The 17,511-nt window shown below is 45.7% G+C and overlaps 1 protein-coding gene across 4 annotated transcripts in view; it reads left to right on the top strand.

The window, feature by feature from the left end:
- Zfat (zinc finger and AT-hook domain containing) overlaps nucleotides 1-17,511 on the top strand; it is a 243,152-nt gene that overhangs the window by 206,870 nt on the left and 18,771 nt on the right. For all 4 annotated transcript variants that reach the window (XM_069991451.1, XM_069991452.1, XM_069991453.1 and 1 more), the window contains 3 exons: nucleotides 8,298-8,416; nucleotides 13,090-13,216; nucleotides 15,828-15,958. In XM_069991451.1, the coding sequence (XP_069847552.1) occupies nucleotides 8,298-8,416; nucleotides 13,090-13,216; nucleotides 15,828-15,958 (377 nt within the window). The remainder of the gene's footprint in view (nucleotides 1-8,297; nucleotides 8,417-13,089; nucleotides 13,217-15,827; nucleotides 15,959-17,511) is intronic.

Here is a 17,511-nt window from a genome sequence, read left to right as displayed (position 1 = left end):
CACTTTTTAAAAGTAAGTAATCCCATTTTTCTGCCTGAGAGGGTGCAGCTCACGTGCTGTTACCATACAGAGTAAGGCTGTCATATTTATATCCACAAGCTGGTAATGCAACTAAAATGATCACGTCATGGCATGCATCAGCTGCTGCTCCTCCCTCAGTCCTGTGACTGAAGTTGAAGATGATTTTTTTAGCAACCTGTGCCCAGTAAACAGATGTGGGGTGCATGCTGTGCAGCTTGGGGGAGCTGGGGAATGCTCAGTTTTCTAAGTTGGCATGAAGCTTCATGCTTGCTGTAACAGCTCTGAGATGCAGCTTCATGTAACACGAATGAATTGACTGCATCTTAGTACTTCTGGTGACAGAGCTGGTGTATAGGAATAGCGGCTTAGAAATCTTGACTTAGAGCTTGGTAATGGAGAACTCGTGGCTTCCGTTCCCTTCAGTGGCATGTACGGAGCTGGGAGCAAGATGGAGCACTGAGGAGGGAGAGCCTGCATCCCTCTTAGGCTGTGCCATGTCAGGCTGGTAACCTAAGCGCTCCGTCTTTAGTCCCTTCACCTGTAGGGGGGAGTTCAGAGCAGCATCTGACGTGATAGTAAGGGAGGGTACCCGCATGCATCTGATGTGATAGTAAGGGAGGGTACCCGCATGCATCTGACGTGGGGGATGTTTTATTCCTAGCTTTGCATATTTTTCTGAAAATAGGAAGTATTCTAGGATCGTTGCCTCTCTCTTTGCCCCCTGTTGGGGATCAAACCCACAGGGACTCACACATGCCACACCATCATCTTACCCTGAGCTATAGTCCCCATCGCATTATTTTTGACAGCCCTATGTCTGGGAACCACTGTGGGAAGAATGGGTTGAATTAGAGTCACCATAAATAACTAGAGTGGGAGGCCGAGCCTGTTTCCACATCCTTCACAGCTTAGACTGGACTGGCAGGAAATAGACATTTCCCGTGGCTGGTGGGCCAGGCCTGGGGATCTGATTGATGATACTATCATTGCTCCGTGCTTCTAGACTTTCATCACTGCCTCGGGAAAAAAAAATGTGCTGAGGTTGAAATGTTTCATGCTCCGAGTTTTCTGGTAACTTTCTAAGACTCTGTAATCATTTAACATTTCCTGACAGGATCTGGGTTTTACACTGACTCTTGGAGGAGTCAGTGATCTTCTCTCATGCCTGTCCATCCTCCCCAGGCCCTTCCAGAGACAAACTGCAGAGGGAGATAGCTAAGTGTGTCTTGTATTGTGCTTTGGTGTGCAAATGGTTTGAAATGAAATAGCTGGTTGATTATGAATGCAGATGAGCAATCTCAGAGCACAAAACTCATACTTGGGATGTCTGTGAGAGGGGAGAAGACCGGAGGGAGAATGGGAAGCTGGATTAGTCTGGAGATTCAGGAATGTTTGGTACTACAGAGAAGAGGAAATATTTCACTTCTTTTGAGTAATTTCAGGTAATTTATCCCATTACCACTTGCTTTTATTTTCTTCTACTCAGTCCCCCCAAATGTCTTTGTAGGACTTTATCATTTCTTTTAAAAATATAGATATGGAGGAAGATATATTAAAATAGCACAGTAAAAAGCCACAAAAAATACAGTTCTCTCAAAGTTACATTGCAGACTCCTTAAATCAGGTAGAGGGTTTCTTTTCTGTCAGCCATGATGAAATTTGTCATACTGAGACTTGCACAAGATCATTCGTTGTGGGGAAAGACTCTCATTTCCCCACCCCCCCCCCCAAGGGTTCTGGGAAGCATGCAAGCCCATGGAGATAGGGTAGCGGCTGAAAGGGACCTGAAATTTCCCCAGAGAAGCCATTTGTCTTCTCTTTAGGTTTCTGAGGAACAAGGTCATGTTCTTTACCATGGTGTTGTTTTCATTCTACACTAAAAATTTCTGGGAATAGCAGCTGCTTGGGCATCTTCCAGTAGTGTTCTGGGAAACATTTAGGGACCACCTCTCCCAGGTCAGGTGGGAAGGCATGATGTACAGGATTTACCAGTCACTGTGGTAGAAATATGGGCTGCCAGCTGCCAGCATGGAGACTGGAGAGTGGAGTGTGCATTTGGCTTGTCCACTGGTACCAGATAGCTCTGCACAGGGTAATACAGTCATAGCTCCATTGGCTGGGTCCTTCCAGGAAACACTGGTTTACTAAGAACTCTAGTACTTTTTGGTATTTTGTCTGAACACTACAACGTGTTCTTATCACTGGCTTACATTTTAATGTGCAGCTGGTATTTGGAAGGCTGATTCCTCTCTGTACTGTTTGTTCATTAGCATGGATTTGAGGCATGGTCCCACATTAAGTGCATTTTCATGCTTGTTGAAGGAAGACATAGTTGGATTGTTGCAGTAGGCCCTCCCTTCTCTTTAAAACATGCCCAAATAAGCTAGCTACCTCAAGGACTGGCTCAGTAAACCCAGGTGGGGAGATGTGTAAGGTATTTTGGTGCCAAGCTTTATGAAGCTATAGATCCCTTCAGGAGTGTGTAGGGAGTGAAGATGATGCTTAGCAGACTGGCCACTTCTTTCTGGCCTCAAAGCACCCTCTCTATATTATTGAAATGAACACAGGGAGAAGAGTCCAACCTGATGTGGGGTCTCCACAGAGGAAAGCCAATATCTACCTTAACATTAGTTGCAAACAGTAGATCTTATTCTCCATTTTTTTGGGTGCCAGTCCTGGGGCTTGAACTCAGGGCCTGGACACTGAGCTTCTTTTGCTCAAGGGTAGCTCTTTACCACTTGAGCCACAGCGCCACTTCCGGCTTTTTCTGCATATGTGGTACTGAGGAATCGAACCCAGGGCTTCATGCATGCTAGGCAAGCACTCTAACACTAAGCCACATTCCCAGCCCTCTCCAGTGTTTTTATAAAGTGCCTAACCGGTAGGAAATACTTGATAAATGGCTCAAATTTAGTTTGCTTATTCGCATAGTTCTTCAAGCATGCATTTGTTCAGCTCCTACAATATGGCCGGCAGTGTGCTAGCCACTGGAATTCAGTGTCAAAGGGAAATGTTATGGAGACATTTATTGTTATTTTTGTCTAGTTTGAGGTCAAGAAGTAGGCAGCTTTGTCCAGGACTGCTTGATCTGATGGTGTGGCTGAAACCACAGGCTCTGTATGGCTGAACTATGCCTCCTGCTCTCTTTTGTAATTTTTTACATGCTGGGCACTTTCCCAGACTGCAATTCACTTATTTTAGGCTTCCCGTCGTGCTGGGATGACAGGTGCACACACCACACCCAGCTTCTCCTGTTGAGATGCAATCTCATGGACTTTGCTGCCCTAGCTATTCTGAACCCTCAGTCCTCCCGATCCCAGCCTCTCACAAAAGTAGGATGAGAGACACATGCCACCGTGTCTAGCTATCAGTTGAGTAAGGGTCTCATAAATGTTTCTCCTCAGGCTGGTCTTGAAACACAAACCTCTGGGTCTCAGGTTCCATGTAGCTAGGATTATAGGAGTTAGCCATTGGTACCTTAGCTTCACTTGTTAATCTCATAAACTGCAGTCATTCTGTGTCCACTTTCCTTTGATAGTGCCACTGCTCTCATTCCAGCTTTCCCTGGGGTGCTTGGATGCTTTTCCAATGGCTGCCATAACAAATGGCTTAAAACACATAAATTCATTCTCTTACAGTTCTAAAGGTCAGAAATTCAAAGTGAGTCTCACCAGGCTAAAACTGTAGTGTTGACAAGTCTGTTTTCTTTCTGGAGACTCTAGAAGAGCATCTGTTTTCTTGACTTTCCAGCTCCTTGAGGTCGGCTTGTGGCCTCTTCCTCCATTTTCAAAGGAGTAATGGTCAATGGAGTCTTCCTTCATATCACTATGTTGGTTTGCCCTTGATTCCTTTTTACAAGAATATTTGTGATTATAGTAGGCCAACTTGACCCAGAATGACCTTTCACTATAAATTCCTGCGCTAACTTGAGCTAACACAGTGAGGTCTCTTTCCCATGTTAGGTAACACGTTCATGTTTCAAGGAATAGGATATTGAGCTCTTTAAAGGTCCCACTACTCTGACTTTCTTAAGGATATGAACTTGAGCATTTTTGCCTTAGCAGAGGAGAAATCTGAGACCAAGATTTTAACGACATTGCTTTAGGTTACATGGGCACGCAGCAGATTCTGGCCTCTGACTGAACCCCCTGGGTGCCACGCTGTGCCTGCACTTGAACTTTCCATGTCAGGCATCCTGAAGGAGTGCTGAAGTGCCTGAAAATTGTCTACAAGTTGCTCCTGAAATTCTCTGCTTCTGTCTGTTTAACCATTCATTCTGTGTGAAGAAATCATGATATGGACGTTGAGTTTTTAGGATATGTGCTTAATACCAGCACTAGGAGTCAGTACACCAAGTCTTCTATTGAACTTTACTGTGCATTGCTAGGAATTTAATAAATCAAAAGAGAAATTAATTTCACTCAGCTCTGATGTCAATTAACTAGCTCAGTTCTACATTCATTCTGGATTACAAATTTCTATTTGTTGTTCTTTAATTAAAGTCACTATGGTAAAGGTTGGAGTTTTTAATTAGTGGGTGAGTATTAGCATATTAAGTTTAATTTAAACATAATATAAGGGTATTTTTTTCTCCCTAGTTTTCATTAAAGAGTACATCAGAAGGAGTCCTCAGTTTTCTTTGGAAGCCTCACAACCTTGGATATTTCGATCTGGGCCATTGCTACGTGTGCACAATTTCACGGAGAAGCAGTTCCAGTGTAGGCAGAGACAAAGTAGAGTCCTCATGCCTAGGGGCCTTCTCAAAGATGGCCATTCTAGAGGCCACATGGTTGATGATAAATAAGAGATGACAAAGGATGTTAAAATCTAAGTTCAGCTATCCTCTGGTTGAGAAAACAAGCCCATTGCATCTTACCTAAACACAGCATAGATCTCATTTCTATAGGATATTCTGGAACTTAAGAAGTTGTTGTCCATTGCCAGTCTTTCTGCCTCTGTGTGTGTCTGTCTGTCTTGGGGTGCAGTGCTGTCTTAGTGCCCCTGGGGCCAGGGGAATGCAGAATGATGAAGTGATGGGTTGAGGGATGCACTGTTGGCCTTTGGACTGGCTTCCAGGTCTGCTAATGACTGTTTGGGGAATCAGCCAGCCCTTCAGCTGAGAGACAAGAATTCCAATGATGGGACAGTGCTTCGTGTAGATGTATAGATTCCATTGGTGTGGGCCTGGGTCAGTAATCATGACCGTGTCTGGGAGATGATTCATTACACAGTGAATCCCCATGAGATTATCTTTTTTCTTTTTTACAATAATTTGTTCAGACAACGTCTATATCAGGGCAGAATTCCTCTGCTGCTGCTTTAGGAGTCCAAAGAGCAATAAATAAATACGACAGCCTGAGATACCCTCCATGCTCTGCTCAGCTCTTCTTGCTGCATAAATAAAAACGTCTTGGTGATTACTGCAGGTCACAAAGGTATTGGGGGAGATGGGACACTTTTGAATGTACATGGCCTGAGTGATGAAGAGAGACAAGAAAGTAAGGGCCCCATGTTACTTTCCTGGTTTAGCTTTAGAATCAATCTTTTCTTAAAATAAACATCATCCCATGGAGTAAACTTGGAGGAGTCAGAAGGAGGCTTAGTGAACAGAGCCCTCCTCCTTTTGCCTCTCATCCTTGCTGTCCATCTCAGAAGCAGCTGTGATGTGCATACCATGTAATCTTGGAAGCAGAGCTCCCTTCACAGCACTTTGGTTCTGCTGGACAGAGGAAAGACAGTCCTGCACCTGGCCCTTTATTTGCTATTGGATAAAATTCAGTGTACTCACTGGCTGAGGGGAAGGGTAAGTGTAGAGGGAAAGGCCACAGATGGAGGAAGCACTGAGGAATGGTTGGAGACAGACCTAAAGCAAGAAGATTTGCAGAGATCTATTGGTTGAAGACCAACCAGATGTTGGGTGCCGTGACCTGGGCAGTAAATACCCCTTATGAAGGCCTGGAAGTCCCCTGCCCTCCTGGAGGTGACATCTTAGAGGGAATAAAGATGTGTAGGAAAGAGAAAGGCTACAACTTGAGGCCAGGAACTGCAGTGTCATCTATAAGGAAATCCACTGATGACTTCTGATGGTGCTAACATCAGGGGCTTCTCATCCCGGAATTTCAGTGGTTACACTGTCTGCAGATCTCATTTCCGAAATGTAAAGGAGGATTCAGCCATTTGTCATAGGAAGGCACTGAGTCTGTGCTGTGAGGGTGGAATGGTGGCCCCAGAGGAAGGAGAACCTCATCCCCATGGTATCTCCCCACCTAGTGGATGCATGGAAACAGGGGATTTGTACAGGAATGAGGAGGGAGCTCCAATATCATTGTGACGTGGGCGGCAGGAACTTTGGGTGGTGAGGATAAGGAAGGGGGCAGCTGCAGTCACTGTGGACAGAAGGAGTATGCTAGGGAAATAAATCCTCAAAGAACAGCATTCTGAAAATAAGTTTGACTTGTGATTTGCCTCTGCATGCTGGCATGCAGGCCAGGAAGGCCGGTGGTTGGGTTGATTCTGGGCTGTGGATTTGCCCAGCAAGTTTTATAGAAAGGCACACCTGCCACACTTGAAAGCTTAAGCTCTAGAGTGTTGGCTCTTGGGAACAGAGAGAGGCCGGTGGGGTGGAAGGGAATAGAAGAGGTGCAGACTGGTGATCCTGCCAGAAGGTGGAAAAGAGTTGCCAATGCAAGCAAGTGAGAATGAGCAGAACAACCAGCAGAATGTGAGCCAGGCAGTGATGATGGGGGTGTGTCAGTGTTAAGTGACCTGACTTCTGTAAACCATACTCAGTTCTGTGCAGGAAGCACGTGGTTCTGAGGAAATGCACATGGAGCTACTCAGAAGGGAAATAATTACAGCAGAGACTACATGTGGCCTAGGTGATTTGGACTAATCCTTCTATTGAGAAACCACCAAAAATACAACAGAAATTATTTTACAAATCCTAAAAGATCTAAACAACTACATAGGTAATATAGAGATAATATGCCAGAATTAAAAAGAAAAGAGAATCCAGATATAGAGATCACAATTCACGAGGGAGGGCTCAGAGCAAGCCCATCCTGAGAGATGAATGGTAGGAGTTCTTCTTGTCCAGAAACCCCAGAACACAGCCAATGGGTGGGAACAGAAAGAAGCGCCTGGGTCTGCCTAGAGAAAACAATACAGTGGAATCAGTGCAGGCCGGGAGGGTGCTGCCCACAGCTCGCCAGGGGGGCACTGCTGGAATCTCTGAGCACCAGATACACCCAGAGGCTCTTTGACGAAGGAGTATAGACCATCCCCAGGTGGATGGCCTGGGCAGCAGGCAGGACATTGACACGCAGTTGACGTCTGGGGCCAGAGTGTTCACCTCCCAAACAGGAATATTATTGTCTCGTCTCCAGTTTAGTTGCTGTTTCAGATAGAACTTTAGAAAGATGATCTTTTATGTGATTCTCTTTTACTTTTTTCTTGTTTGATTTTTACCTCTGGTTTTATATTCTCCCTAATTAAAACCTCTAGGAACACGTACAAAATTTAATCAGTTCAATAAATAGTGACACTTCAGGATTCGGCCAGCCTTTTAATTTGTTCTTCACTGGGAAACTCATGGGGGAGGTCACACCAGTGATTTAGCTTCTGAAGTGAAAAAACAACTGAGAATCTGGCTCCTGAGTGTTGTAGAAAAAAGGAGATTTTAGACAAGTAACCAATGCCCTTCCTTTTTTTTCTAAGTTATTTATGGATTTCCAAGTAAAAGTATAAAAGAATGATTTAGCTGCTTATCCTCTCAGCCAAGAGAATGGTATTATTCACTTTATTTCTTTCTGACATTTAAAATATCAAACAAGGCCAGGAGCTGGTGGCTCATGCCTATAATTCTAGCTACTCAGGAGGCTGAGATCTGAGGATTGCAGTTTGATACCAGAAAAGTCCCCCATGAGACTTATCTCCAATTAACCACTCCAAACTGGAAGTGGTGTAGAGCACTAGCCTTGAGCACAAAGAGGCTTAGGGACAGCGCCCAGACCCTGAGTTCAAGCTTCACCACCATGAACAAAAAAAATCAAACAGCTATGAGAGTCTGCAAAGACATATTCAATAAATGAGAAAGCTATGAGGTTGTGAACTCTTGCCCTAAATATCATATACACAGTTGCTATTGTGTTGAAATACTAAGTGTGGCTTCAGTGTAAGTGCTGGAGATCCCTCATCTCATGTTTGAGCTATTGGGTAGGAGGAGGAATGTGGCATCTCTATGAGTGGACAACACTTCTTCTTACTTGTCTCCACAGGTGGCTTGAAATGTCCTGTTTGCAGCTTCGTATATGGCACAAAGTGGGAGTTCAACAGGCACTTGAAGAACAAACATGGCTTGAAGGTGGTAGAAATTGATGGAGACTCCAAGTGGGAGGTAACTTTAGAGCTTGACATTTCTATATACACCAGAAAATCCAGGAAGCCCAAGTCCTGGGCCCGACAGCAAACCTCTGGAGTGCCGGATTTGTGGTCGGGAAACGTATGCAGCCTTTTCAGTTCTCACTCAGGGTGCAGCTGGGTGAAATGCAGATTGAATTTAGACTCCGCTGTGAGTGTTTGCATTGACCTCATTGACAGTTTTGCTGCTCCTAGCCACAAATCCAGTTTCAGGTGTTGCATTTGATAGAAAATTAGAAGGCAAGGGGTTCCATGCCATCCTCACTGAGAAATGGTAAGGCCTCATATCCCGATTCCAGACCACACGCTCCCAGTACTGAAGGCTGAACTTCCCTCTCCTGGAACAGAAAGAGGCTGCTAAGAAGAAACCTGGCAGAGCATAGATAATATCTGTAGTGTAGATGACCATTGACAGTGCTGCACTGTCTTGGTTTTGATACGGTGCTATGGTTACACAAGAGGTTAGCATTAGGAGAGGCTGGGAGATTAGAGGTCTTCTCCACTGTACCACCTTTGCCACTCTGTGTAAGTCTATGATAATGTCAAAGTAAAATAAATGCAAACAAGGAAAAGCTGAACATTTTGTGTAGGGAAGGGAGCCCAAAGGGGGAAGGACAAGGAGAGGTGGATGTCACTGTGATTCATGGAAATAGTTCCCATAACAAGTACTCACTACCTTACCTCTGTAACTGTAAACCCTCTTTACATCACCTTGACAATAAAATTAAAATAAAAATAAGCAAGTAATTGAAACAAAAACAAAAGCAATGAAGACAAAATGAAAGCACAGAAAGCACGTTCTACATATGGATCCTAAAGTAAGTAAGTGAATTCTACCTGTGGATCACTCAGTAGTATAACTACATAGTGAGCGTCTATCTCACTAAAATCACTGTTAATAGAATTTGTGCCTTTACGAGGAGACATAACCTTAGTACGAGAAGAGCTTCAGGGTGTCACTGTTGTCGGTTTTTCTGTTGTTGGTGGAGGCTGTACTGTTATGGTGAGTCTGTTGTAAGTATTTAATGACTACAACGGAACTCATAAAACATGTTTAACTCTGTAAGTTTCTGTAAAGCTTCTTGGGGAAGATCTCAGCCACCTTTGCAGGAATCAAGGGATTCACCTCTATCTCTTGAGCACTGATTCTAAAGGCCACGGGCCACGCACTCGTCCCAACTTCCCAATCACCCAGTGTCAGCACAGCCAAACATCTGATGAGGACAAGGGGCGTTTTCCTTTAGAATATCACAATGTGTAACCTTCTAATGATGTCATAGATCTAGTAAGGGTCCCCAGTTATGCTGACACTACAGAAAAGAATCAAGCACATGGGCATCTCCTGAATAAAGCACAGTACAGCCCAGGAAGCATTCTTGCCAAAAAGGGCATCCAAATCTAATTATGTATTTAGATTCACCTCTAACTTGCAGTATATTGAAAACACTGAGATCAGAGCAGCATATTACTTTGTTCCGTGGCAATCCAATCTCAACACTCAGATGAGTGGGAGCTCTTTCAGGCAAAATGCCTGCTCTCCTCAACTAATAAACTTCAGGGGGCGGGAGCCAGAGGTAGAGGAAGATTAGATGCATTTTCTAAGTCTTATGAGACATATCACTCACTTCTAATGTGTGAACCTCATTTAGATTTGATTTGCTCTGCTTAGAAAAATGAGAACACGGAGATTTGGACAGTGTAGGTATGTGTTGGTATTATGGACTAAGTTCTTGAGTGTGACAGTGGTATTGTAGTTGTGTTTTATTTTTTATTTTATTTTTTTGTCAGTCGTGGGGCCTGAACTCTGAGCCTGGGAGCTGTCCCTCAGCTCTTCAGCTCAAGGCTAGTGCTCTACCCCTTGAGCCACAGCGCCACTTACAGCTTTTTCTGTTTATATGGTGCTGAGGAATTGAACTCAGGGCCTCATGCATGCAAGGTAAGCACTCTACCACTGAGCCACCTTCCCAGCCCCTGTAGTTGTGTTTTGGAGGAGTTTTAGCATTTGTATACTGGAGTCTTGAGTTTGGGTCCACATGCTTCCTAGGCAGGTGCTCTTACTGCTGGGCCAGGCCTCCATCCATGATTTTGGCCAGCTATTTTTGAGTTAGAGTCTTGCTTCTTGCACCTAGGCACAGTATGCCTATGTGAGACTTCCTGTTTAGTTAGTAAAACAGGTGCTTACCAGCTTTCCGTTGAGAAAGGGGTCTCATAAACTTTTCTGTCCAGGCTGGCATTTAAATACAGTCCTTGCAATCTCAGCTTCCTAAGAAGCTAGAATTACAGGTGTGAGCCACTGGCACCCAGGGAATTTTTTAGCTTTTGAGATATATTCTGAAATATTTATAGAGGAGATATTTGCTTCAAGAGTGGAAAATGAAAAGTGTGGGACCCAGAACTATAGTCAAATAATGACTGGCTGTGAGTTAGTAATTGTTCAGTTGGGTGAGAGAAGCATGGAAGTTGATTACACTCATCTTTCTGCTTTTGTGAATATTGGAAATGTTTTAAATGCCATTAAAAAGTCAAGAATGAACCGGGCACTGGTGGCTCATGCCTGTAATCCTAGCCACTCAGGAGGCTGAGATCTGAGGATCGCAGTTCAAAGCCAGCCCAGGCAGGAAAAGCCATGAAACTCTTATCTCCAATAAAGCACCAGAAAACTGGAAGTGCCACTGTGGCTGAAGTGGTAGAGTGCTAGCCTTGAGCTGAAGAGCTGAGGGACAGCGCCCAGGCCCAGAGTTCAAGTCCCATGATGGACCAAAAAAAAAAAAAAGTCAAAGATGAACTTTGGTTTTTAATTCTGTCTTTGTCATCTGCAAACTGCTTAACCTTGAGCCATTGTTTGACCAATTTGGCCTTAGTGTATCCATCCACACAGTAAGTGGATACTATCTGAGAGGATGAAAGGACTAGCAAAATGCTGTGTAAGATGCAATGTATGTAGCCCCAGATAAGCCCTTCCTACTGTTAGTGATGAGGACATCCTCAGCTTCACATTGTCATCTGTGGCAACAGTTAATTGCCTAGTGCAAGTTCATGCTGCAACAATTTGGTCTCTGTTGATGAAATAGAAATTGAAATGCCAATTCATGTTGTAAAATTGAATCCACCTTGATCAGTGGGTATTTTTATGAATGTATACAGTAACATCCTTTACTTCTGAAGGCCTTACTTCTCACAGATTCTACAGAATCTGCAGAACAATGACCACAACAAAAATAGTTCACACACACACACACACACACACACACACACACACACACACACACACACACACACACACACACGTACTTTATTCTATAGTGAGACAATACAGCGTTCTGGAAGCTGGGGAGAAGGCACTGTCCTGTAACAAGCCGCCTGTTCCAGGGGTGTGTGTGTCACCTGGCTCCTGGAATGTGAGGGGGACTGTCCTCCCTGAAAGCAGAGATTGCACTGCTTCCCAGAGTGAGCGTGCCACATGGCGTGCAGCCTGACCTGTCACAGGCTAAGTAAGGCATTGCTTGAGTCCAATGTTGCCTAGTATTTGTTCCATGATGCTCTAAAATGTTCTTGTTTCTTTTCTTTTTTTTTTTTTTTTGGGTCTGGTCGTGGGGCCTGAACTCTGGCCTGGGCGCTGTCCCTCAGCTCTTCAGCTCAAGGCTAGCACTCTACCACTTGAACCACAGTGCCACTTCTGGCTTTTTTCTTTTTTGCTTATGTGGTGCTGAGGAATCAAACCCAGGGCCTCAGGCATGCAAGGCAAGCGCTCTACCACTGAGCCACCTTCCCAGCCCCAAATGTTCTTGTTTCTAATTTCTGCATTCACCAAATATTCATATGGTATCTGCTATATGTCAGGCTGGAGGTACCTAAATTGACTTGGATCATGGGATGAATATTTCTCTGAAGCTGTGTGATGTGTGTTGATGGAGCATGACTTAGGCTCTTGTGGACTTGGTCTGAAGCCCCCTCTTTTTTTTCTTTAATGGGGGTCATTCATGCTGCTATCCTTCTAGCTTTGGTTGTCTACCCTCCTGCACTTCCTGCAAGAGGCCATTGTCAATATCTTGCCTATGAATATTCTTTCCCGCCTCTCCTCTCCTTGAGGTACTTGAAATCCCTTTGCACGTCACTCCAACGCTTCCTGCTCTCACACGCTCTGAGAGTAGACAAATCAGTTTTCTGTTCAGTCTCCATTTTGTGATGACAAGAATGCCACAAACAGTCACAACTCACTGGATCCTCACTGCGTACCAGAAGTGTGCTGTACCTGCTATGTAATTACCCATCCTCCTCTCTCCTCTCCCTCTTTGTTCCATTGCTGTTGCTTTGCCTCTGTTAAATACCTGGCCTGAGGCTCCAGACTAAGGGGCAGATTAAAGTTATAAATCTCTGGTTTTGAACAACCTGTTCCATTTACTACTGTGGGGCACGAAACTTCCACCACAGCTGGCTTAAAAAAGTCTCAGGGTTCAGAAACAGTTTCTCTTTGGGAGGTACATTGATTGGGATGAGTGGTTTCCCAGGGAGGTTAAGGAAATAAGATGTTCTAAAGCCTTGCCTTTTTTGTGTGTGTTCATGTGTTTTGTCTTAATTCATTACTCTGCATTTTCTAGGTAGCAGTCAGTCTTTGAGATGGATGCAAATATATTATCTTTCCATTTTTAGCCAGCAACAGAGACTGGTGAGGAACTGTCCACCCAGTATCTCCACATCACAGAGGCGGAAGAAGATGTGCAGGGGACACAGGCCGCTGTCGCTGCCCTCCAGGATCTGAGAAACACCTCTGAGAATGGTGAGGCATGGCTGCTCCCTTCAGCACAGGACCCCAGTCCCGTCTGAAGGGTCTGAAGGCTCCTTCAGCACTTCAGGTCTCTACATGTGGGGCGAATGGATCTGGGGATGAATGATGCTCACCAGTTGATCTGAACAGCCTCAAAGAAGAGCAGATCTCACTATTCTTACTTTGCAGGCGTGGAAGAGGCTTTCTATTGTGGACGGTGGGCCGAGGTGTGGGAGCAGACCCTGGAGTCTAGAGCTCTTGGCTCCTCCTCAGGGAAATAATGTCTCATCCCATGCTTCATGGCCGTCCTGGGGGCTCTTCGCAGGGGCCAGAGGGGCTGGCCGGTGGCAGTGGGTGCTAGGACTGCCATGCCAGCAAGTTACCTTGCAGACCACCTGTGACCTCAAGGCTTTCAGTCCACACTCAGATGCCTGGGGCTGCCAAGCTGTCACCCCAATTCCTGCGCTTTCCCAAAGGCCCACTCAAGACCAAAAGTCAGTTTTTATTTTATTTTTGCAGCGGTGGGGATCCAGGCTGGGGCCTCACTCACACCGGGCAAGTGCCCTGCCAGCGAGCCGCATCCTCATGCCGGTTTTCACAGTTTCCATCAGTTTTAAACACAAAACTCCCATGCCAGTTTTGTGCTCAGTATCTACACACTTTTAGTGTGTAGCATAGCTCTTGTTTGGGGCCAGAGATGAAAATCAAGCAAGATTAAAAGGAAAGCATTAATTGAAGTCAATTCAATAGGAAATAGGAGTGAAAAAAAATGCTCTTTGACCAGTCTTTCAGCCCCTCAGCCCCAGGTGTTGAGAAAGCTACTCCTAAGCTCCTATGAGTCTGTTTAGGAGTGTCATTGGCAAGACAGGATTGTCTGCCTGCCCAGCTATAAGGAATGGGGAAGATAGCACCACCACTTCTGCAGACAGGAGTGTCAGAGCTCGGGCTGTTCACTGCGATTCTCCACAGAGTTGGCCCATCTGAATTTAGTTTCCTTCCTGTTGTTCCGTGATGTTACAGGACCTGCAGTATCTTTATGTCTCTATGTGAGTGTCTCTCTCAAACACACACAAACACACACACACACACACATACACACACACACACACACACACACACACACACACACACACACACACACGTGTGCTAAAGGCCCTCCAGTGTCTTTCCTGAGCTCTTTGAATACTTTTCAAACCTCGCAGCTGGGTTAGGCCTGCCTGTTCCAGCCTGCTGCCCCTCATTTGCCCTGTCTTTGCCAGTCTGCAGCCCTTAGCACAGCTGCAGCTTTCACCGTGTGCTCCTGTGCGCCCTGGGATCTGGGCTGGCCGCCTGCCCTTCAGCACATTCTTTCTGGACAGCTCATTCCTAGCTTCAGTATGCAGTGTATAGAGCATCCACTGAGTCCCACCCACCTTCTTCCCCTAACTGCCCTCCCTACCTGAGACCTGTCAGTGCACTTTGCCAACAGTGGGTCTCAAGAGCCTGGAACACAGCAAGAAAAGGATGGGGAGGCCTTGTTAGTCTTTGCCTGTTTTCCCAGGAGGCAGGTTATAGGGCTGGATAAATGGGGGAGTACCTGGATGAGGGATTGAGACCCAACCTCAGTAAGTTTTAAGGTAAATGTTTCAATCTTTGGATGTTCAGATTACAAGGCATATCCGCATCATCTATCTCCTCCTAGGGCATGGGTGGGCATAACTGTGGAATGGTCTGGGACTCTTGGTGGTAAGCATCTATTTATCTGTCTGTCTATCTATCTATCTATCTATCTATCTATCTATCTATCTATCTATATTACATCATCACCTTAGTCATATGCTGTGTCCTACCTACATCATGTCAAGCTGTTCTTTTCTCTGATTGCTTGCTGATTCACCTTGGAACATGGTCTTGAAAACTGTCAGTAAGCATGCAAACATTGGCAAAGACTTCTTACTACTGTGAAACATGTAAAGTGGGCAGCTGTTTCTCTCTTGATCAGGATCAGGGTATGATCAGGATTACTTGGAGGCTCACAGAAGGTCAGTGCAGATGAGGTATTCTAAATTGTTGGCCTTGAGTACTGGCAGGATGAAAACGGAAGCCCAAGCTTAAGCTGATCTGGGGTTGGAAACCCCACGGGCAGGATAGGTAGGATATCTGTGGGTGCTTTGCTGCTCATCTGGTGCCTGACATGGCCACACTTTCATGGCCACCTACCTTGCACTCGAGAGAAGATGTCAGCAGGTGCTCCAGGAGCGGCAGTGTGAGGGGCAGGCCCGTGTTCCCAGGTTGAGCTTCAGAACGTGAGCCTCTAGGGTTTGGCCTTGACTTTGTGCTGTAAATTAGACCAATGGCCTGAAGCAAGTCTCTGCTTTTTCTGTGATCCAGTGACAAATTGATAAAGTGGGGATCATATTGCAATGCCATCTTCTCACTGGGCTGGGCATTTTGAGACGTTCTTGTAGAAAATGCTTGATAAGCTGTAAAGTACCATACAAATCATTTCTCATGAAACAGTACAAGAATGCTTAGAACCCGAGCATCCCGTCAGAGGCCTCATCCTGGGAAAGGGCGCTGGCTTGGCACTGGTTGCCCTTCTACCAGGTGGCCCTAATGGTCTCGTGTGCTTCTTGGCCCTCAGGTGACCGGCTTGACCCCACAGCTGTGAACATCCTGCAGCAGATCATCGAGCTGGGTGGGGAGACCCACGACGCCACTGCTGTGGCCTCGGTGGTGGCCATGGCTCCCGGGACGGTGACTGTGGTGAAACAGGTGAGACCCCCACACTCTGAAACACCCGTCTCCGAAGGTCCTCCCTGCCGTGGTTTCAGGGCTCTAACTTGCCTGGAGTCAGAGTGGGAAAGAAATTGGCCTACTGTCCTGCATTTCCATCTACCTCCAACTGTTACAGGTTGCGCCTCTGTGACTATGAGTGGGGCTTTACGAAGGGACATAATATATTTCAAAATTCCCCAGAGACTCTTCATGCATTTCCTTGCAAAGAATTCATGAATGGAAGGGAGCTGGTGTGGACGTGTGTGGGCACATCTGTAGTGAAGGCTGCGGCCCCATCAAGGAAGCAGACCAGTGCAAAGTGTGGGAACACACAGGCATGCCAGCAACCTCTCCCCAGTGGCCGCCCCCCCATCACCTGCTCAGATCCATACAGGATTGAAAGAGAATGGAGAGTTTGGGAGAAAGATCCCTTTGCCAAATTAGTTATCACACTGCTTGGCTCATTCCTCCTCTGTCCACAGCCAGGCTTCACCATGTGCTAGAGCGCAGCATGCTAGGCCGTCGGGGCATCCTTGCTGTCGGTGTACTGTCTCTTCATCTACCATCTCCGGCTCTCATCTTATGAAAGATTTAGGCTGGCTTCCACAGGCACTTTAAGGATAGAGAACAAAAACACTGAACACATCGAAACCAGGGAAATGTAATTCATGGAGAAAGTTGAAATGTAGAATATCCTGTCTTGTATGGTTTTATCTGTGCTTGCCTGGAGTCATTCAGTGGGTATTTATTGAGTGCCTGCTCTCCTCAGCCAGTGTTCTGGCTGTTGGGGTTCCCCGGGGAACTGGTGTCTACCATCAAGTGGTTCCTCTCAGAATGACACGCCCAGCTGGTGTGCAGATGCAGTAACAAGGAGAAGAGGGAGGGAGGGGAGGGAGGGAAGGGTTGGGGCCAACGAGTGGGGGTTGGGGCTGGTATATAAAAGGCTTATTGGAGAAAAGTCTATCTGAACTTGAGGAGAGACCTAGAAGAGATGCACACTATTAAAATTTTGGTGCTGAATTTTGTGAATGAAAGCAAGAAGGAAAGGTGAACCAGGTAACTTAAGGAAAGCATAAGCTTTTCTTGGCAGTCACCAATGAAGATATTTCCTAATATGCCTGTCATGTATTGACTCCTGGGAGATGCTTCCTGGCCACCTGCCACTGGTAGTTGGAAGTGGACAGCCCCGTGGTCTCTATACTGGCCCCCCCATGTGTGCTCGGGGACCACACAAAGCAGGAAAGCCAGGCCAAGTATTTCTCAAGGCAATTATAGAACATCTGAATTAACTTTGGATTTCTAGATTAACAGATCAGACTTACCATATGTGGAGGAATGACTTAATTACATGTCCTCAAACCCCCCTCTCTCTCATAGTGTGGTTTCATTCTAGGAGGTACAAACAGAAGTCAGACTGCAGGCAGTGGGGTGGTTCAGTCTGCATTTACCTGCTACTCTACACTCATTGAGAATAGATGTGTTCACTTCCAGGCTTTTTGGCTTTGCTAGGTGTTTACTAGGCTGCAGTTGTGACCTTGTTTTATGAAGCT

Source organism: Dipodomys merriami, unplaced genomic scaffold (assembly GCF_024711535.1).
Source record: "Dipodomys merriami isolate MVZ:Mamm:240054 unplaced genomic scaffold, mDipMer1.0.p SCAF_4, whole genome shotgun sequence".
In the NCBI taxonomy this organism is placed as follows: domain Eukaryota; kingdom Metazoa; phylum Chordata; class Mammalia; order Rodentia; family Heteromyidae; genus Dipodomys; species Dipodomys merriami.
This window is presented reverse-complemented; position numbering and strand designations above follow the sequence as displayed.